At 40.2% G+C, this 23,397-nt stretch overlaps 1 protein-coding gene across 4 annotated transcripts in view; it reads right to left on the bottom strand.

Annotated features, from left to right (window-relative positions):
- Positions 1–23,397, bottom strand: part of GAS6 (growth arrest specific 6) — a 989,702-nt gene that overhangs the window by 218,330 nt on the left and 747,975 nt on the right. For all 4 annotated transcript variants that reach the window (XM_044071118.1, XM_044071116.1, XM_044071119.1 and 1 more), the window contains one exon: positions 18,211–18,332. In XM_044071118.1, the coding sequence (XP_043927053.1) occupies positions 18,211–18,332 (122 nt within the window). The remainder of the gene's footprint in view (positions 1–18,210; positions 18,333–23,397) is intronic.

Raw genomic sequence — 23,397 nt, 5'->3', positions numbered from 1 at the left:
ACATCATCATTTTGGAGTGGGGTACTAGCTACATTGTATATTGAGGGAGGGACGGAGGGGAAGAAATGGAGTGAGATGCTAACCAAATGTGACAATACTACATTTTCCCCCATTTAACTTTAGACTTGCTTCCATACCATTTATATACATGGACTAGATCCTGCCATAATGGAGTATTAGAGGGAGATATGACAATAATACCCAGTTTCTTGTTATCTGTAAACTTAATCAAACATCCTGATTTGCAATCTGGAATTCAGAGAAACAGATGTCAAACTATCCCAGTACTGAGGCCTGAGGCACACCACTAGTTACATTCATACTTTCCAAGGAGGCACCTGCCAGCTTAACTATGTGGGTTCTACTTTCCAGGCAGTTGGCTATCCACCTCATCAGAAATGGATCTACTATTAAAGCACTTAGCTTATTAATGATGCCAGCTATCCACCTCACCACAAATGGATCCACTATTAAAGCACTTAGCTTATCAATGATGCCAGCATATACATTGCCAAATACTTTGGCTAGCTCCAAATAAGCTGCGTAAACAAAATGGCTACTGTTCTATAACCTTCTTGAAGAAATTAAGTAAGTAGAGTAGGCAGGATGTCACTGATGTGGGTCTTGCCCAATATGGTTTTAGCTATCATAGATTATGAGGTAAGATATGCTGCATTCCATGGCTTTCCAAACTGGACTGGTAGGCTAAATGGGTCTATAGTTTTCTGGATCTGTGGTACAGCCACCCTTGTGTACAGGTATTACCAGTACAGTTTCTCAAACTATGGGGACAAATTCAGTAACTAAGCTCTTGTTGCGCAACTTAAAGAAGGATTCCACAAGGACATGTTTAGTACTATCGATCAGGCACATGGGTAAATTATCAGACTCCACAGAAGTAGAATTTTTGGTCTTGCAAAGCACCTTCAGTACATGTTCATTTGTGATATTAGGAGGTAGTATGAATTTGTAAAATTTAACTATTTCAGGGGCAAAATTTGTCTGCTAGATTTGCATGGGTTATGCCATTTTGGATAGCTTTCTAACGTAACTAAAGGAGGACTCATAATGATCTTTGGCTTCAGAGGCTTATTTAAGATGATGATATGCCTTACTAGCCCTAACATTAGATTTTAAGGCCTTACTAATAATCTTGACGTGATCTTTAATACAAGTAATTTTAGATCCGTTTTATTATTTAAGAAGTTTTTGTTCTTTGTTTAAAGAGCAGCTTTGCCGATAAAGGGCCAAGTCTGGTGATATTCGAATTTGGGTAGCTCATTCTAGAGTTTGAGGAGGTCAGTCCACTGAAATATCTTTGAATTTGTAGGTTCATAGGGTCAGAGGACAATACTAGGATATTGGTCCGGAGGACCTTATAAGCCTAGCCAAGAATTTCAACCATGTTCCTACAAAGTCAGCACCTGTTTTCCCTGCCCAGCAGGAACGCAGGTGGGATCCCAGGGGTATATTTTCTGTTTCTCATCCAGTCGTCCAGATTCCTCTTAAATAGGGCTAGTGAGATACTTGACATGGAGAAGTCTATTCCACAGATGGGAGAGTTGTTGGGACAACATCTATCCCATCAACAAGTTCTATTAAGGTCACAGACCAGGTTGAGACCTTGCATGTGGGTTGTGCATATGGAGTTTGACTTTTGGATATGCAGCAACTCCATCAAGGCCGAGTCTGAGACGGCCTTGTATGACAGACACAGGTCACCTCTGAGCAGTCTGTATGAAACTGAATAGAAGGACAGGGCTTTTAGCCTATCTGCATAGGATAGGTGTTTGAGACCCTGGATTTTCCTGGTCAGGAATGTCTGTGGTCTCTCCAACTGCTGCATGTGCTCAGCAAGGTACATGCCGAAGAGGGCACTGTACTCAATAATGGGTCAGATAAGGGAGGGGTACATAGGTTTTATGACCTCCTTGTTCCTGGATGAAATACCCTTACTTATGAGGTGGGCCATGTAGAAAGCCTTCTGTACAATGGAGCCAACATGGTGGTCAAAAGTCAGGTTGCTATCAACCTGGGTGCCCTCGTCCTTCACCACTGATTGCGTGTTTAATAATTAGTGGGGACACCATTTTCTCCAAAGGGGTAATGATGCATTTCTTGGCATTCAGTTTGAGGCCATGCTTCTGGCACCAGTCATTAGTTTGGTTAAGGGCCTCTTGGAGGATGTTCACATCACTAGGGTTAATTTATGGCAATCGAAAATAAAGGAATCCCAAAGAGATGACCGGTAAAACCAACAAGCGATTCCTGGTAAATCCAGTAACGTTTATTGCTCACACTTGATTAAAAACAGAAATTCAAAAACACTTCTTAATTTTTAATGTTTTTTGTTTGAAATTAAATACTTAATGAATTATATTGCAGTACATCCACTAGGAGGAAATAGAGAAGTATTTTATTTATATCATTATTATCACTATGACTTTCAGTACTATCATAATTATTAGTATTATTTATAAAGTGAATAGCATAAAACTTCAAGGTACCAAAAATCGCTTTTTGTTGGTTTAAAAGGCGTTGTGTTTAATCAATTAATCAATTAAGCATGCTATAAAATGTAACATCTGAGAGCTTACAATTGTACTCTGAAAAAACCCAGATTCATTGTGGGTGAAAGCGCTAAGTACACAGCATTGACGAAGTGTTTTTGAATTTCTGTTTTTAATCAAGTGTGAGCAATAAACGTTACTGGATTTACCAGGAATCGCTTGTTAATTTATGACAATGCCCAACTTGTAGTCATCTGCAAACTGGGTCAACCACAGACCACTGGTTTTGGCTTGCACCTCGAAAAGGAATATCCCAAACAGTAGTGGCTCCAAGACTGATCCTTGGGGTATGCCGCTTGTTACGGGTCTACTACTACAGGTGGCTTCCCCTATTTTGACTGAGTCAGTTCTATCAGTGAGACAGTTAGCTGCCCATCTGGTAACATATGGGTTGATGCGTAGTTGGGAGAGTTTATCTATTATGCCCCAGTGAGGAATACTGTCAAAGGCTTTGGCTAGGTCAAGATAGGCGGTGTGCACTGTCTTGCCCTCATCCATGACTTGGGTGACTGTTTCGAAGAAGGCGACCAAGTTTAACAGGCATGATCTCCCTTCGACAAAACCAAACTGTGTGGGGTCAAGTGTTTGGAGGTCCATTATAATGAGTTCCATGGCCTTGCAGATAAGGCTAGTTAGGCTGATGGGCCTATAATTGCCTGGGTCGGTGGATGCTCCATTTTGGTGCAGATGGATGACAGAGGCTGTCCTCTTTTCTGCTGGGAGATAGCTGGTCCACAGGTTTTGGTTGAACAGAGTGCCTAGTGGTGCTGAGAGCTCTTGCCTGAGTTCATGTACGACACAGCCAGGGATGTTGTTGGGTCCCATGGAGGCTGTATTTTTTGCCTTTGACAGGGCATTAATAACCTGCTCCCTGGTGATGAAGGGAGGGGGCAGGGGGATGAAGTTTTCACTGAACCAGTCTGACAGCAGGTTGGCTATATCTATGGCATTTGTGTATGTGGTAGTCTTGACCATCAATTCAGAGCAGATTTGGGAGTTACCTTTGAGCTTGCAGACATATGTGAAGAAGGCCTTGTGATTGATTGTCCTTACTGGATGTGGTCAATTTGGACTCGAAATTAGCCTTAGAGAATTTCACCAATGACTTTATTTGCTTGTTCAGATAAAGGAGAGATTGTTTCCAACTTTTCACCTGCTCCTTGTTGGTCCTGGACAGCAATTTCTTCCTTTTAATATAGAGTCTGTTTATTGTTGCTGTCCACCAGACAGGTTTACTCTTCCTTAACGAAGATAATTTGGTTCTGTCAGATATTGCTGAGTCCATGCAGCTATATAGGTGCTCATATACTTGGACATTAGTGCTTGTTCCAACTGAAGGGATGGTGGCTGTGAAGCTGCTTATACTTTTGTTTGACCCTGGCAAGTGGGAGGGGGGGGGTGGTGATTTCGAAAGTGATTGCTTTTTGGTCAGATCTTACCAAGGAGGACGACACTGTAGGGGTGCTACAGTGGCGACTCATGTTGGTTAGTACCAGGTCCAGGATATTTTTACCTCTTGTGGGGGTGTCGACCAGCTGATCCAATGCATTGACAAAGTCGAGGAATCTCTGGGCATTCATGTTTGAGCTAGAACAGGTCTTCCACTCTATGGTTGGGTAGTTAAAGTTGTCCAGGATTAGGGGAGAGGGTTGAATCTTGAGGGATTCAAGTAAGTCTTGAAAAGTGGAGTGGGCCTCCTGAGTCATGGTTGGGGATCTGTAGCTAGCTATGATTTGAATAAGTGATTTGTCAACAGTTAACTGCACCTGGAGTGTCTCCTGTGCATCATACTGTTTGACCAGCCTGAAAGTATGTATGTCTAAGATAAATATTGAAAGTCTACCTCCTTTGGCTTTGTAGCCCTCTGTTTGGGGTCTGAAAGTATGGTAGAACAAGTAACCTGATAAGGCTGGGGTGCTCTCAACAGCTTTGAACCAGATTTCAGTGACTGCACAAATGTCAGCATCTTCGAGGGTGAGGAATGCTTGCAATGAGTGCAGTTTCATGTTAAGACACCTAGCGTTTAGCAGCATGACCTTTACATTTCATTTAGAAGAATTTTTCACATCGGTAATTTTTTCCTCATGACTTTTCCTAAAAAAGGCACTATGGGGGAGGCGAGAGCCTTTGCCAGAAGTCTGAAGCCCAGAGGAGACAGGTGAAGGCCATCTCTGGCAAAGCATTGTGGTCTGTCAATCATGTCCTCCCAGGGTGTCAGGTACTGGATCCCCTTGGAATGACACCAGAAACTAAGCCAATTGTTAAAGTTAATAAATTTCTGTTTGTACTGAGGCATCATTCTGGGTCACGGTAGGATCCTGCTTAAGGCTAGGGACATACCTGCCTGGGACACATTCAGTGAGCTCAATAATTCTTTCTTTATATAGTCCAGAGAGGTACATCTCAAGTTATTCACACCAACATGGACTATGACAGAGTCATAACAGAACCTGTTGTTGACAGACTGGAGTGCATAAGTGATATGGCGGATTCTAGCACCTGACAAACAACTTGCCATGACATTCCACTTGTCTAGCCTGGTGAGGGGCACATCTGCATGTCTCACTATAGAGTCTCCTATGACTAGTATGTTGGGTTTGTGGCTGGGCCTTAGAGGCTGTGTGAGACAGGCATGTGTACTATGTGTGGTGCTTGGTGCAGTGGGTTGTGATGTGTGTCTGTGTGTGTGCTTTCGCCTCGGAGGTCTCTTTTATTTAGGTACGTGTTTGTTGAGAACCTCCACATATGTAGGAATGTACTGTACCAGGTTTGGGTGGTGTTTGAGGTGTTTGTGCAGACAACCTTCTCAGTGGCCAGATGTACTGGCTTGTGATTGAGACAGCAAGGATTCTAGGTTCTTAATGTAATTGCATCTCTCACATATTGTGCTCCTAGGTGGTAGAAGAAGAGGGTTGTCAATGTTCACGAGGCCGTGGCTACACAGTCTCAAGATGCCCATATCAACAAGACTAGCAATAGAAACCACAAGAAATTGTCTATGGTTGTCAGAATCTCTGGAATAGAGGTAAAGGATGGTAGAGTGGGTATTATCAGAATAGAGTACCTATAGGTATAAGTAGGGCTGGATAATCACAGTAGCTGCAAGGGAAGGAGTCAGTTACACTGGAGTGCTGGTAAGGGAAAAAAATGCAACTGAGATACCTCGCTATGTGTTAAAATAGCACAACGGCAGTGCGTGATGAGTAAACAAGCACAACACCCTGCAAATTTCTGCTTTGTCACAGTGATGAATCACCATGATTCAGCCTGGTAAAAACAAACACAGCCCCCTGCAGACACAAGGTTTAAATACCAGAAAAGATGGAAGAATCTAGAAGCTCAAATTAATACCCAATCCCACTAGCCCCTGCTCTTTCAACCAATCACTCATGCTAGAGAAGGTCAGGCAACCCTGTTACTCTCTCATTAACAGCGAAGACAAGACACTGCCAGCAGAAAATGGCTGCCAGAAACACAGTAGACTCAACAAGCAAAACAACCAGGCCTGGATAACAGCAAGCCCCTATCCAAACTATGCTGCCAGACTAGAACATAAAAAATGCACAGATAGACCACTCACAAACAGAAAATACAACTTTCAGTATGTAAAAGCAGTTTACAGCTAAGTAATTCAATAAAAATGCAATTACAGTAATATAACACTATCTAGCAATGAAAACACAATTAAAACAGTATAAAACAATACACAAATGCAGAGAAACAGTAAAAAAGCTTTATAACAGTGCAAAATGCAGTAGATTAGCTGTACAGTACAACTATAAACATTAAGAAGTACAGTGCAATGAAATAAATCTAAGAAAAAACGTATTCTGCTCTTGGAGCGTCAAGGAATTTCTGCTTTGTTACAGTGATGAATCACCATTCAAATTTACTCTGCAGAGGTTTTAGAGGTTGTAAGAGAAGGTCACAAGTTTATGGTTAGAATTAACCAAGGATGGCAAAACTAAAGGATTGGTATGTATAGTGGCCAAACATTAGTTTTGACCAGGTCAAGAATATTATGTCTTCTGTTTGGTTTGTTAAGTATCTGTTCCATGGATTTTTTTTATTTATTAAAAATAAAATCTCTGGGCATACGCATATAGCTACTCCAGTTTGAGGGGTGCTCATTTTGTGGGTCTTTGGGAATCTGTCTACATGTGATGTGGGCCACTGACAAATATGGAAGTGCTACAGCAGTCTCCTATCAGCCCTTAATGTATGGTAGGTTCAGCCTGCATAGCACGTAAGAATAAATTCCTCCTTACTTCTTTATCTATGACGTCACAGTTGTAGTGTCTGTCCTAGCCTACAGAACCCCCAGTTGTAGGGCAGTAGTGAAGGCTTTGAGAACAAGGGTGAAACCCATCATCTCTCTGCTATTTATATGCTTTTCCTGACAATGTCTTCAGACTACCTTGTACCTGAAGAGCTCCCAAATGAGCTCCAGAGACTAAGTCCAAGAAATATGTAGTTAGAGCATTGTAACTGGAGGTCCCATGAAAGGCATTCCCTGATTCTGGTACACTGCTGAACTCACCATGAGATCTACTCCTAGATACAGGGAAAGAGAGGTATTTTTATATGCAGTTGTGCTAGGGGAACTATTGCAATACAAGATGCCACGAAGCCCAGGAGTATGAGAAGCTCCCTAGCAGTGATCCGTCTGCAGTAGAATACTTTGAAAGTACTTTGTCAAATGTGTCATTGTCATGGGGAAGGTAGGCCTTGCTCAGACAGGAGTCCCAGCATGACCCCAAGAAAACTAGTCTTAGGATGGAATCAAACAATTTTTCCTAGCTGACTGTGAGCCCAAGGTTTTAGAAACAAGTCAGGATGAATTCCAAAGCCTGAATAATGCCCTGTTAGAACTCGGACAGTCATCTAGGTAATGAAAAATCTGTGTGCACTTTGACCTACAAAAATGTGAACGTTGGAGCCAGACATTTTCTGAACAACAGACAAGCCAAAGGTTAAGGTGCATACTGGAAACGGTTCTGCCTTACTGCATACCTCAGGTATTTTCTGTGCTTTGTGGCAATGGGGATATGAGGATATGGTGATCTTAGACCTGATGGATGCCTACGTTTATCTGATGGGAGTACTGGTAACACACTTTAAAGGGTGAGCATTTTGAATTTTGGGACCTTGCCGAACTTGTTGAGGTAAGAGAGGACTAAAATAGGATTACCTTGGACCCTTTACAGTCCCAAATAAAAACGTCCTTTCTCACACAAGGGAAAACTTTCTGCTGTCCATGAGCAAATCAACTTCTGGTATGAAGGCCAGTTGGTCTTTTGGGATCAGTGGAATGCCCTTTAACTTTGGTATTTCTAGAAAATATAATATGTACCCTTTTTGGTGACATTTTGCATCCACAACTACTTCTAAGGGAGGAAGCAAGTTAGGATCATTACTGGGTTAGGGTGGGATGGGGATAGCGAGAGGTGCAGTGTGACTGAGTCATGTCAGATTCCTCTGGATATCTCAGCTCTGAGGGTCCTTGGACACATACTGGGTCTAGCTTGCAATTTCTTTCCTAAATTTTCCTTCATCTAATTGCCAAGTCTAGCACAGTCCTGTTTATCATTAGAGGGCTAAGTCTTTGCAAGGAAGTTTCTGCTATACATTGGAGCTTAGGTCTGAAAAATTTGCCCTACAGATTGCGCAGTTCTACTGTTCAACTCTGGTTTCTTACAGATTTCCTGAGCAGGAGATCCAAACAGAAGGTCTTATTCAAAGGTTCCCCGAGGATTTCTTGTTTAATCATTCTGGCAGGGGCACAGTTCTCAGCCACACATGTACTCCTTTGTTACAGACTCAGAAGCTGCTGCCCTGCATGATGTATCCACAGCATCATGGCCACATTTCTTAAAGTGCGTGGCCAGCTGAAAGGTCACATAGGTCCACCATCCCTGTTTCAGATCATTGTCTTCAACCCTCTATGCCATAGCCCTCAACTTTTCAAACAGGGGCTGTTCACAGCGAGTTCTGAAGACCAAGGTAGCAGAGATATAAACTCTTCCCCTCACCTCAAATCTTTTGGGAAGTCTGGTCTCATTACTATTGGGAATGAGAGTCCTGGTTGAACTGAGATACTTCACTTACTGGTACCAGAGACACCACATCTGACTATTAAAGGGACTTATGGGAATACTTAACCCTGTATAACCAATCAGGCTTAACAGCAGAGGAAGGGAGTCAAGCTCCTGATATGCATTTTTTAAACACATATTCCAGGTCATCCAGCACTATAAGCACTGGTTTTGGCTCAGGCAAGCCCATAAAGCCCTTTACCTTCTTGGGCTACAGAATATTCTTTGGCTTCCCATTGCAATACCTCTTTCATTCTATGAAGGATATTTTCAATAGAAAAGTCCTCTGGAGAGGAAGCAGAGGATAAGCTGCCTTCAGTATCAGAATCAGATTTTGCTGAGGGGGCTAGCCCACACATGCCAGCTCATCAGCCTCCAAGTCACGTGTATCTGATTTTTCTTCTAGAGGACACCATTTCTCTTTCTAGAAGGGAGCCCCAGACACCCCAAAAATATCTGAGTCAGACTTTATTATCCTTAGAGAGTAAAAGGTATTTGACCAGCTCGACTAAGGATTTTATGGATGCCCAAGAAGTAGAGTGGGAGGAGATGCTGCCCAGCCTATGGCAAGCTAGCAGGCACCTTCTGTTTTTTTAGAGTTTTGTGAAACAAGAAGAGTAGGGATTCCACTTTCCCTTCTCATAATACAATGTGTTTGTCTAATGCCAAACGGCCTCAGGAATCACATTGGAAGTGATGGTCTGGGAGGATGTGCAAATAAAAAAACGATGGCATGACAGCTTGCACAGTGATCATTAAACAGGCCTCAAATAAAACAGGGCATGCAGGTGGGGGGCTGAAGCCATCTTTGAGCACAGGGCCACTGGACCCTGGGCAATCACAGTAATCAGATACATCCTCTGTTTCCAGACATTTCTTCCTCCACATTGTGCTCTGGGCTGAGGCAAAAGAAACTTAGAAAATCTAATTAATATATGCTTACCATGCACTACACAATCAATCTTAGCTACCAATTCCTCTGAAGTAGTCAGTAACAGACACGAAGGAAAAAGTAATACTACAATACAGATAAGATGAAATAAATCCCCCATAGGGTACTTATCTGTGCTGCTGGAAGTAGGCTGAGATGAACTGATTGTTTTTGAGATAAATATGGCTATGAATGGCAAGAAATATCTGAAGATGGCAATAGCTGATGTATCCTTCATACCACCTATGTCACGATGCCCTTAGAGGGAGGCATCATCCAAAGCTCTAGGGGAGGATGGATAGAGGTTTGAAAGTGTGGCTGACCATGGGCTACCTGCAGGCTGAATATTCCAAATTAAAGGACTGCAATGGTGATTATTATATGAGGATTTATGAGTCCTGATCTTTATCCCAGCCACTTTATACTCTGCAATGAAGTACTCCAGTACATAATGGAGATCAAGTGCATCCCAGCGATAACATTCACCTGATTCAAGAAAGGGAGTATCTGTAAACCTTGATTACGTCTTGAAATTCTATCCAAGTCAATGACAAAAGAGTAAACAAAAAATACACTGGACATTATCCTACAACAACTTGAAATGCATGGTTTTATGATGGGAACAAACTCTTGTCCTTCAAAAATAGAGTCCTATGTTCCAGTTTGCAGAGCCTGGAAACACAACCAAACAAAGCAAACACTATGACATGCTAACCTGCAGAACAACGGCAGCATTATTATCAGATTTGTATGTAATGTATGGTTCTAAATCCCTACCTCTTTGAAAAAAAAAAGTTTGGTCAAGCAGTTCATGTTACCAGCTTTACGACAGAAATGTTCTTTAACAATACCCTATACTTTTTAAATGTCATTGTATGAGGATCTTAACAGCCAAATGCATTTAAATCTAATGACTGGAGAAGATCGCAATGTGCTCACACCAAAAACTTACACTGCAATGCACGACAATGCCAAGGCCAAAAGTTGCTTGCCCAACTGTTGAAATGCCAAACATTAAGGGGATTTTTATTTTCTGGGGAAAATATGACAGAATTTATGAAAGCAATAATTCTTATAAAGTATGACCCATCAAGTAAGTCGCATTCAGAAAGTGTAAAAAGGGTTGGAAAAATATATTTCTTGCAGGCTGGACTGTATAACATGCAAACTGACAGCCAAGATGAAAAGGTAATACACCGTTAACTGAGCTGAACAGAAATACTATAACCCACAAAAAAATTAAGCTGCCTACTTAGAGTATTTCTTAGTTATAAAAATTCATAGTTCAGTGCTTTCCATTCAGGATATTAATGAATGTATGGGGGGAATATATATATATATATATATATATATATATATATATATATATATATATAAAATGGGTCCCCTTCACATGGTCGACTTTTCAGAAAGTCGACTTTCATATGGCCGAGACCATATGATCGACTTTCGAAAAGCCAACCATATGGCCGAGACTATATGATCGACTTTCGAAAAGCCGACCATGGAGAACCGCTATCTCCGTACAGTGCAGAATGGGAAAATTTCCACTTCTGCACTGTAGTGCGATCTCAGAGTTGGTATATTTAAGTTACGGGGGGTTTTTCAACTCACTGTCTCTCGCTGCCCACCCCTTATGTTAATTTGAGCACATAATTCCTTCCCTCTCCTCTTTCATTGGCTATTGTCAGTATGCACAAAACTATTATGTTATGAAGTCATTATTTGTCCTCCCACTGTATTCCACAGAACCAGATTACTGAATGCCCAGCCCCCATCCAATCCATCTTGCTCTTATAAAATCAGTGCTTCTCCCCTTAGACTGATAAAGCATGACTTTGCCCTCTTACATGTCTTCCTTACTGCCTAGTACACACTGCAACTCTTAGAATAACCCATTTTGTTCATCTTGCCTTTAAACTTGTAACATCTGGTCTAAGATCACCAATCTTTGGAGAACCCTCATTCCACTTCTAAGTGGTTATCCTGGGATTAGTATTTATGTTTAGCTCCTGGTGAGAGAAGAAGCATAGGGGCATTATTTCCTGGAGAATGTTTATCACGAGAAAGCCTGATAACTGATTCATAAGAGCCAGCTTGGAATTTCTTCTATGGTTTTGTTCCTGGTGAGAGAAGGAACACAGGGTCATTGACTCTGGACTGCCTCCAAATGGGAAGGGAGTATCTATATGGGACATTCCTGGTTGGTCTGGTTGCTATTCTAAGCATCTATGATGAAAAAGCTACAAGAAGACTACAGAATGGTCTGGTTGCATTCCAGGCATCTACGAAGAAAAGACTACAGAACCCTGCATCATCTGTGATGAAACTGCTAATCATTAAAGAGCCTGTGCCCTGCTTATCATCTAGGGATTATTTCTACTGTTTTGCTTCTGGTGAGGAAGGAAACAAAAGGACACCGAGTCCCAGCAGAGTGAAGCTGTGGTGAGACCAACACTAGTAGCAGGCAATTAGGTGAATCCCCACTATTCATTACTCTTGGCAAAGGCATTTTTTTTCATTACTGCTTGATTAGCTACTGTCTGACAACTTCAGATTATCTCCCTAAATACTTCATCCATAGATCATCAGGGTCTACAGTAGTTTCCCTAAAGTGTTTATACTGGCACTTTGAGTTGACCTTTTCCCAGTAAAAGTATCCTTGGAATTTCACAAATAGCTAGTTGTGCACAGGTAAACTAGTTTACACAGTGACAAGCATTGCCCCCACAGTTATGAACCAGATAACCCTGACTTTACTCTACATTTTCTCAGCAACTGTATACTCAATAAAAAAGGCCTGTTGCAATGGATATGAACTTTTCCACCATCTCTGTTTTAGATTTGTGGATATGGGTATACTGATACAATGTCAATTCCCCCATAGTGAGTTTTTAGGCAATACCAGCCTGACAATCCTTCTGACATAGCACGTCAAAACCAAAAAAAATCAGAAAGTGTTACTGCTCAATATCAGGAGTCTAAACAAGAAACTTCACTCCCTGTAAGCTCTTCTTAACGTAAGAGAATGTTAACATTAGTGCAGTCACTGACATATGGTTTAAAGCTGCATAGAACACCTCTGCAATGCAAGGCTACAATATCTTCCACACATTTAGACCAGCTATTGCACAAGCATGAAATTAAAGGTGGAGGTGTCTTAATTTACATAAAAAAAATAAATATACATCAAGTCTGTTCAAACAGGACAATGTACTTGAGCTTCTCTACATTTAAATCAACAGGCAAAATCCCATACCACTTCCTTGTGAGCTATAGGTCCCCTCCATGACACAGGAAACCCATAACTCATATTTAAGCTTATTGGAGACACTCACCATCCAAACGAATACCATATTCATGGGCAACTTTATTCACCACAATATTAACTGGGAATCATATATGACATCAAACATGGACGCACAGAGATTTGTGGAATTTGTAAAATGCTCTGCACTTTATTGTCAATATTCTGACCAGGAGCGCAAACATACTGGATGTGGGCCTCACTAATACAGGACAGCACTGCCCACCCCCCAATCCCCAGTGTAATGTCACCTCTGATAAGGTCACACCAAAAAATGGTCTCCTTTGAAGTAAAAGTAGAGCATGGAATAACAGCCAACACTGAAATGTTCAGGGACTGCTTTAAGGTTAACTTCCTACTATTAGGTGATAGCCTGGCAAAATTTCAAATCCCCATAAACCCTGAGAACACTGGTGCCTACAAAGAGCTGTTCAAAAAACCCTATAAAAGCATGTTAATAGAGATATAGATGCGGCTGTACCCCAGGAAGTAGTACAGAACTAACTCAAAAAAACAAGCACAACATCTATAGGCTGTATAACAGAAGAAAGAAAATCAGGGTTCAAATAAGAATGTGCAACATCTAGCAGTATAAAAACAGTCTCAAACAACTCGGAGAGCAAATGAAGTCTACCAAGTCAAAATCTGGGGTAAATCTAAGCTTCCAGGCCAAGTACAACCACAAGTCATTTTTGCAACCTCAAAGGCAATACACAATTGTGTGTATAGCTCATTGTTATTGGAGTCTCCTACACAAAGCCAGAAAATACAGCATACCTAAAACAAATTCAGCTCCACCTTCACACCCTGCTCTTCACACCAATCTCCCCTCAGGAAGTACAATCAAATGTAACTCTTCCTACTATCACAAGGGAACAGGTCCCTCAGTGCTTTCTCTGAGGCCAAGTGCACTGCATCAATGGGCCACAGCAATATCCTATGTTGCCAATAAATACCACAAAACATGATCCTATCAGGACCCCTGGAATCACTATTTACCCCATAGCCTCCAGCAGTCTTCATGCCTCCCAAGTGGAGAATGGCAAGAGTCACCCCTCTACACAAAGGTGGGCTGTCTAATGACCTTGGGAACTACACAACTAGACATCTTACTAGTCTCATATGCAAAGCCATGGAAATAATGACAGAGGAAACCTCCAGACACTGTTTGGTTTTGTCAAGGGTAGGTCATTCCTATTCATCTTGGTAGATTTCTTTGAGAAGGTCAGTAAAGTAATGGATAAGGGCAAAATGGTTCATAGTGCCTACCTTGTCATGGCCAAAAAATATAACATAATACCCCACACAGCCATTGTTGACATACTCAAGAGGGTAGGTATAAACCCTTATATCACCTGGTGGATAACCAGTTGGCTCACAGACAGGACCATCTCCTTGTTGTGGGACTTGCTCTAGCGGGTTCCTGATGTTTCAAATGATTACTCTTTTAGACTCTTAGGCACTGGGTATTTTATCCCACAACCCAAATGCTTTTTGGTCTGATGCTTGGCTAGGACATTTATTTGTATATATTACACTTATTTACTGTGATGTACATTCCACATGTACCTAACAACCTACTGAAATCTATAAATATACGAACAAAATACTAAAAACTACCAAGTAAACATGTGAAACAAAGGGATGAAACAGCCAGTTCACTACGCATGTTAAAGCAGTGACAACACCAAAGACTCGAATGGCAGAGGCATAAAATCTCAGCAAACCTCTCTAATTTGTCACATGGGTCTATAAATAATTTGATGGAAAACTGATAGTGAGGTTTCTCATCAATTAATCAAAAGTAAAATGTAATATTTCAAAAATAGTGCCATTCCCTTGCAGGAACCATTCAATATCACAAACACTAATCACAAATGTTTCAAAGTATTTAAGGAAATAATAAACTTGACACTAAAACATTAAGACATTTCATAATATGCCGGGAATGGTTAAAACCCTACAAATATCCTCCCAGGCAATAGTAAGTAATTACAATTGTTAAAATATGTCATACATCAGTGAATACAAGTACCAGCATTGCCCAAATACTGACCTCTAGAAAAACAAATTGAAAAGCAAGCCCACAGACACAGAAAAAGTGTGGAAACTAATATCCAGAACAGTGCAGATGGCCAAAACCACATTCAATGGAGTATGGCCAAGCAGACGAATTTCAAGAATAACCATCACAAACTGACCAGTAAACAGCATCAATAGCAGAACTAGAAAAACTATATTTAGGGATTGTTTGCCATATGCCTGATCTGCTTACATACTCATCAAGAAAAGATCTCATTACGTTTATCGATGGTCTTTCTATCAATGGCCCCTAACTCCACCTACAAACTTTGTTTCCCACTGAATGCTACAATGTTTTTGGACTATTCTTGAAATGCAAAGTATCAGTGGCATAAGTAAAAGATATCAACACAAAGCTAACAGCAACATTATCTGGTTTTATGTTACTTACCCACCCAGCTCTGGTGACTTGTGCATGCACACCCTGACTAGTCTGTCACGCAGAGACTGCCTCACTGACCAAATTGTCTAGATCATGACAGTGTCTCAAGAAGCAGACTACTGTCATCTACTTTTTAATACAACATCTGCATATGTCAGTCTAGATACTCTAATAAAGTGACTTTTCACTATCCTCCTTTTAATTTCTAAGGATGCATGCTAATAAAATCAAAATATTTATTTCCTTCCAACTTCTTTTCTGTAGATTTTGGTCAACAGTTTCCTTCCTCTCTGTTTATACAACAGCACTGTCTAAGTAATTATTTTGCTTTTTGATCTGGTGTTCAACTATTTAAAAAACATCTGGTAACCAAACATCTCTAGAATTCCATAAAAGAAAAACATTGTTGACAAAAGGTGGAAAACACAAACACTGTTCCACAAAAGGTGAACAAAAAACTTGTTCCCAAGCAGTCATGAAAATATTTGCAAAAGTGGGTGCCAGTAATGCACCCATTGCCACACCAGCAGTTTGCTGTTCATGTCCTTGCCTCCCCTCCCAAAAAACAGAAACCATTACTTAACATCAAATCTAATAAAGCATTGCATTTACCAGAGTTATCTAAACCACTAAGCCCTGAGCATTTCAATGGCTTCATTGCTGGATATCGCTATAAAAAGATACCACATCAGATATGACTGAATGTCTTCCTACACCTCTGCATTCATTAACTTATTTACAAAATCTATGAATCATTAAACAATTGCGGAACTGAAAGCAGTGACAGCTTCATGAAACGTTCACCTATAGCAGCAACAGTTTCAGTCTTAGACCCCCTATTACTATAGCACAAAAAGGGAGAGTCATTGAGAGTCTTGTGCACGTAACATCCTCATAACAATGGACAATCTACAATGGACATCTTTAAGAAAACTGAACACAGTGGGTTCTAAAACTCCTTCATGACTGAAATCAAGCAATAAATAAAACAATCAAAAACAGGAGTAACAAATTTTTACTGAATTCCATGCTAGAAAGTTAAGTGATTTTAAAGCTTTGATTTTAGTAAAAAAATCAATAGAATGTTAGATAAGGAGGTACTGCTACATTATTTTAATGTAATAAATTAATTCCATTTGGATTAAATTATGCATGCCAATGGAAAGGTTATTTTTCTTTTTTTAAATGTTAATTGATGATGACATTATTTTCCTTACATTAACTGTTGTTAGTGTTGAGTTTCACCCGCCATGGAATGCTTCTGCTGAGGCACCAAAAGAATTAACTATCCTGAGTAAAGATCTGTAGTTTTATCCCCCCTAGTTTTACTGAAATCTTGCATGATGTCTTAGTTAATTTACTTGTGTATTAATTTAACATCTCTTTGGTTATATAAAAGTAAATGAATTTGAACTCAGTTTTGTTAGGAAAAGGTTTAGCTGTTTGGTGGTTCTAGGGGTTGGGAATGGAAAGCATCAGGGTGTGCACCCCCTAACCTTGCAGCATACTTCCACCTATCTCATTACCTTCACAGATGCAGAGGACTGTGGTGCTGTGGTAGCGTTGTGGCCTCACAGTAAGATGTTGTCCTGTTCGATTCTCAGCTAAAGCATCTTCTGTGTGGAGACATGCGTGAATGGGCGTACCTTCGTTGAAGGTTGTGCGTCATGTCTGGCAATTTGGCATGTACAAATCTACTACCAATCATTAGCGGACTAGAGTTCCGCTGTTGCGACCCCTAACCGGGAAAAGCTGAAAGACACAACAACATGCAGAGGACTTGTGCAGGCATGAGCCCTCACTAGCTTAGAGGAAAAAGCTCAGCACCTGATGTGATCAGATAGTTTAATACTAGGCTTGTCCACCGGAGGACCTTACTTCTCCTTGACCTATGCTCTCCCTGGTCCACACCTGATGAGTTATCAATGGCTTCCTTTTCTGCCTGTAAGGTAAATCTAAAGTTCTTCAATATGCAATGCTAAGTGGCAGGGTTATGTCTCTGTCATTTCAAACAACTTTTCACATTGTGCGTTTTCTTAAGATACTGCAGGTAAAGCTAGTGTGGGTCTTGGCTAGTTACAAGAGGACCACAGAGACACTGAAGTTAAAACAAAACTAGGAATTTCATATACAGTAGTAAAGATAAAGATCTGATATGTGCACGCTACAAAAAAGAACTTGCAGGCTTAGGGAATGATCGTGTTTATGCAGCTGAAGTATAACATCATGCAGGACAACCAAATGGATGAGCACACCTCACAGAGGTGTGTGATCAACTAGAGCTTTGCTAAATGCTGACTACGTGAACCTCAGGGCAACAGCCCATAAAGGAAGATTCATCACATTACAACTGTATATTACAAAGCTTTCCAAAGTACTGCTATAATGTGATTAGCACATTCCACTGTTGTTAAAAACCTACTTCAAAAAAACTGAATGTTAATCAAATAGGGTCATAGCAACTCTCTGAACACAGCTGCAACACACTGCTAATGCATGAACAAAATGTTGATAAACAAATTTAAAAATTAAACAAAAAGCATTTTTTTTTGCACCCCTACATCTCTAACTACACTACTCCTATCACGCCTCTTTTAACTACTAAGGGCAAACATCCATACTACTAAAGCTTCAGGATCTTATGCAGAACACTATCTTCTAACAGATGGAATTAGGATTTGACTAAATGAGATAGAGGAATCTCATTCAGATTAACACACAATAGAGTATCTATATTCTAAAGAAACCTCAGGGCCATCCGGGAGTCAAGTATAAGCACTACTTATACAATTTAGATTGTATCAAAAATATACAAATTAAACTTAACATTAGTAGAACCTTACCTCACAAGAGTGCATGTTGCTTCCTAATTTGAGACCAGCTGATCCATCACAGAGGCATGAGTAACTTCCATGGGAATTGATACAGGTCTGTGCACAAACAGCAGCAGCGCATTCATCCACATCTACATTATAATTATTAGGAAAAAGTGCCATGATTACACCTACAGCTGAAAGAATGCCACTCAAATTTTAAATTCATAATCTTTCATTTTTTTCAAAGATAATGTTCTGCTATAAACAAAAATAAATATCCTCCAAAATGTCTAAAGCACCACCCTTCTAGATGGCTCTCAAGATGTAGTATGGATAACTTCATCAGAAAGGTATTATTAAAGTTATTAAACCCAGATGTTATACAGAATATTGTATGGCATTAGTAACTGCTCTGGTTGTGTCAAACTAAATGTATCCATATCGTAACATATCTGATCAAACTGCTTAAAACTCCTGTATGTCAAATCTCAAAATGTTATATGGCAGTGAAGTTCAAAATCCTTAGCATACCACACACCATGCACTGACCAAATGACTGCTGTGACAAAATGAAGTCACAGCAAAGACATTGCAGTTTTAGCAATACTGCTTAATATACTTCTCAACTTGCAAACATCAAAAATCTGGACAAAAAGTCCATGTAAAATAGGTACAATCTGCCAAAAATCTGGACATTAACAAAATTTGCATACATAATTATGTATCCCCACCCACTCCAATGGAATTCCGGGATACCAATATTCAAACACAAATTGCAGAACAGACAAAATATTAAACAGAAAATATAACCAGAACAATAGCATTTTACCTATATTAACATTTGAACTTCTATAAAACTAAAATGCAATTTTCTTCTATAAAAATAAAATTACCTGCTTCACAAATATTAAAAAAATATAACCAGAACAATACTATTTTGTTTATATTAAGATTTGAACTTGTAAAAAAATTATTTCAGCTTGTATAAAACTAAAGCACATTTTATACAGCAGGTCAGTAGCTGATGTAGATGCCACCACAGGGGACAACAACACAGTGCTGTGAGAAGTACTCTGTGTTAGTCTCACAGTAAATGCGGCTACAGACAGCTGTAGACAGCAGTGTGGTAAATACATATGATAAGAGAAATAAAAGTGAACTGTACATCTCCCTTCTCCTGAACAAGGCAACACAGGTAACTGAACTGGATCATAGGTTTATAAACAGCATGAAGGGCTTTACTGTTGGGGTTGAATGTTAAAACTGCCAAAAGTAATAGCTTTATAAACCAAGAGTGTGGGGATTTCTGAAAGTAGTGATGCCTCTTACAACATGTATACACACACACATATGCACACTCATTGACACACAAACACACACAAATAAGCATGACTGAGTGCAAATTCTTCATGTGGAGTAACTAGGTCATCTAAAATCCAAAAGCAAATCGCAATCAAATTTATACATTGGCTGGTGATAACAGCTCCCTTTGCAATGTCAGCTGTTACTTTTATGTAATATTAATAAGGAAAGAGGATCTAGTTTTAGTATAATCAGCAAGTACACATTAAGTGAGCATGCCCCTAGCTGCTTCTGCAGTGTAGTGGTTATCGCTGCAAGAAATAATCATCAGCTTTTTTTGTAAATAACAGATGTTTTTTTTTTCCTACACTGAGCCTGAACATGCTTACAAAGCAGAGATGGGACGATCTCATCTCCTCCCGAAACTTCTGTGAATGTATAAAGTATAATCTGTTCAATTACACAAAGTTACTTTGTCTGGCTATGTGATACAAAGTCGGTGCTGCAGGGTTCTGAACCTCCCTGTGCATCTCTTTCACATATCTCAGTTTACAGGGAAAACATCCATAGAAGTCCTGCACACATGGGACCACTCTGCTGACAACAGCAGGCACTTATACCACAAGGAAAAACACTGCTCAGACTGGGCATCTAAATCTATACTGCATGTTATAAACTAGACAGCAGGTTACAGAACTATGCTGATTATTTGTAGGGCATGACTACATGATCCCACAGAAAGACAGACAGTGACAGAGATATACCAACAAACATACATATACACACACACACACACAGCCAGATCTATTCCCAAGCACACACAGATGCAAACACATCACACACACACACACACACACACACACACACACACACACACACAGACATTCACATAAACCCCACACACAAACATATGCATACATATCCACATCTGTGCACAGAGATACACAAAGATGTATATACAGAGATAACACTCACAATATCTCACATACACACAGTGGACTCAAATGAACAGAAAGAAAACCTGGACATCTGTTGTGAAGGCGTCTGCTCCTAAAACAGGTGGCAGTGAAGTAAAATTTCCTTCCATCTTCATTTCAGCAATAGTAGTATGTGCTAAATGAACCAGGAATTACACATTTGTGGTCTAGAACAAGGCCTAATTGAAAACACTAATGCTCAGTGGGATCCAAAGAACAGAAAATGCAATTTAGAAGAAAGGTCATGTTATACCAGAGCAGTATTATAGGTGATAAAAGTGCTTGGGGTCAGCTAGCAGAATACACAAGGGAAATAATCAAAAGACCTAACTAAACAAGGGCAAGAAGGAAGAAATGTAATTATTCTTTTCAAAACAATAATAGAGAACAGGAAATCTGTATTTTTGATAGGGAAAGCCCAAGTTAACCTTAAACTGGACTCTGTGGATAGAGTCATTCTAGCGGTTGCTTGGAATTTCTTTGTACACAAGCATTTTCTGCTGCAGAACTCAACCTGAGAGGGATGATACCTTACTGAGTGTCCTTACTTTGTGCGGAGGGGGATGTATAACCATTTGCTAAGTTTTATGGCTTGCATCATGTTTGATTATGCTGCTCCATCTTGCTCTTGGTTAAAGTGTACATTATTTTGCATTTTACTTACATTCTGAATTTTTGCCATCGCCTACGAGAGAGAGGACAAATCTGTAGTCCCATGTATGAGTCAGACTTGTGCATTTTTTTCCTGTGATTAGACAATTTTTCTTTCTTTCTTTCTCATTTGTTCACCAGGTAAGCGAGCTAGCCCAGGGACTCCTGTCGGTTATGTATATATTCAAATGGAAGAGTTGGAGATTTCATTGCCGAAACATACCGTACATGGAATGGGTGGTACAACAGCAGTAAATGTCTGCTCTCACTGTCATAATTAATCAGTACATCACTTACCTTTGTCTTTCTATTTTCCTGCATACAATGTCTATTTTCCTGCATACAATGCCTAGTTTAATGGTTCAAAGTATAAGTTCCTGAGTTGCAAGGGTTACTTAGGAAATTGGATTTCGGTAAGAAAAATACAAAGAAAATAATACGGTATGAAAGTCCCAAATCAGGACTAGTCTTTTGTTTACTTTAATCGGCAACCAGAGAAGTGAGAAATGTGACAAAGATTTAGTGTAATCTTCATGCCATACCTTTCAGTTGCCTATATACTGTTTAATTTGTACCAGGGGCAGCAGATGTACACAAATCACATGTGGTCAAAAACTTATTTTTATAATAGTAATTCAATAGCTCTCCTCCCAATGTACTTGTTTTCTGAAGTAAAAAAAAAAAAAAAATGCTATGCTTGACCCAGCAGAGCAGTGGGTATAGCTAGAAAGATGTGTTAATCAAACAGAGCTCCCGAGTGACTCATCCCTGAAAAAATCTCGACTGTACTTCCTACCTGGCCAAAAGGAGACTCCACAGAAAGACTACAGGGTATGACAGTATTAGTAATTAATACAATTACACAAAAGTCTGGCAATAGAGAGTGATATTCTCTGTCTAGCATCAGAGTCTGTATATAGCACGATCGTGTTTCTTTTTTAGTCCTAAAATCCTTAAAATGATTTAAGTAGGTCAGGATGCTAGTGTGAATTTACAGCTATCCTCCAAATTGGGATTTAAAGGGGCCAAGAGGGAATTTGTGGCACCTTACTATTTTGAGCCCAACATTGGGAAATATTAAGGAATTCAGTACAGTTGAAAGGTCTGTTGCTGCACCTGTTGCCCTTAGGATTCCGGATACTGGCTAAGGCTCTTGCCACCCCTATAGTGCCTTTTTTAGGCAAGGTTCAAATGACAAATTCACCACCGTAACAGGTACAAGCAAGCAAAATCTGAGTGTAATGCTACTCAATGCTAGAAGTCTAAACCTCAAAATGCACTCACTCGAGGCACTCCTTAAAATGGAGAACAATGACATTAGTGCAGTGACAGAGACCTGGTTCAAAGCTCCAGAGAGCACCCCTGCATTACCAGGCTTCAATTCATACCACACCTTTTGGCCACCTAACCCAGAAAGAAGCACTAAAGGCGGAGGCGTGTCCATATTCATTAAGGATATCCACACCTCCAGGCTAGTTGCACAGCATAATGCATCCAAGATTATCCAAGTGCAACTAACTCTGGGCAAGACCGCAATCCAAATTGTAGCTTGCTACAGACCCCCCACCATGCCCCAGGATTCACACGCCTCATTTCTTGATACACTGGAAAGTATTAGGGTACAACCCAACACCCTAATAATGGGTGATTTCAACTACCCCACCATTAACTGGGAAAACTACTCATGTACCAACTCTTTTGCTCAATGTTTTCTAGAATTCATAAATTCCAACGCCTTGGATCAACTTATTCACACCCCCACCAGGGGCAGCAATATCCTAGACCTGGTCATTACCAACATGGGAAACCGGTGTTCCATACCAGAGGTCAATTCCTCGTTGGTCAGATCTGACCACAAGCTAATCAGCCTAGACATCCATATTCCATCCCCAGCCCCAATTAGGGAAACCATCGTAAAAAACTTCTCCAAAGCCAACTTCTTAAGACAGAAGTGGCAAACTTCATGACACCCATGTAGACGGACAATAGAGGTATTAATGCCGAATCCTACACAAATGCACTTATAAGCACTTACACGAGTGCATGGATCATGCTATCCCTAATAGAACCAAGATGTTATCCTCCAAAAAAAGGAAGCCAATCTGGTGGTCCTCTGCCATAAACAAACTCTACAACAGAAGAAAGAAACTGTTGCAAAAAAGAGTAAAATACCATGACTGGAGGAACTCCCTGGTCAACCTCAGTAAGAAGCTGAGATCCCTCATAAAATCCTCCAAAGCTAGTTACAAAAACAAAATTGCCACTGACTCTAAAGACAGCCACA

Source organism: Protopterus annectens, chromosome 5.part0 (genome assembly GCF_019279795.1).
Source record: "Protopterus annectens isolate FY-2018-M chromosome 5.part0, PAN1.0, whole genome shotgun sequence".
Lineage (NCBI taxonomy): Eukaryota > Metazoa > Chordata > Ceratodontiformes > Protopteridae > Protopterus > Protopterus annectens.
The sequence above is the reverse complement of the archived record's forward strand: the minus strand, read 5'-3'. Positions and strand labels throughout refer to the sequence as shown.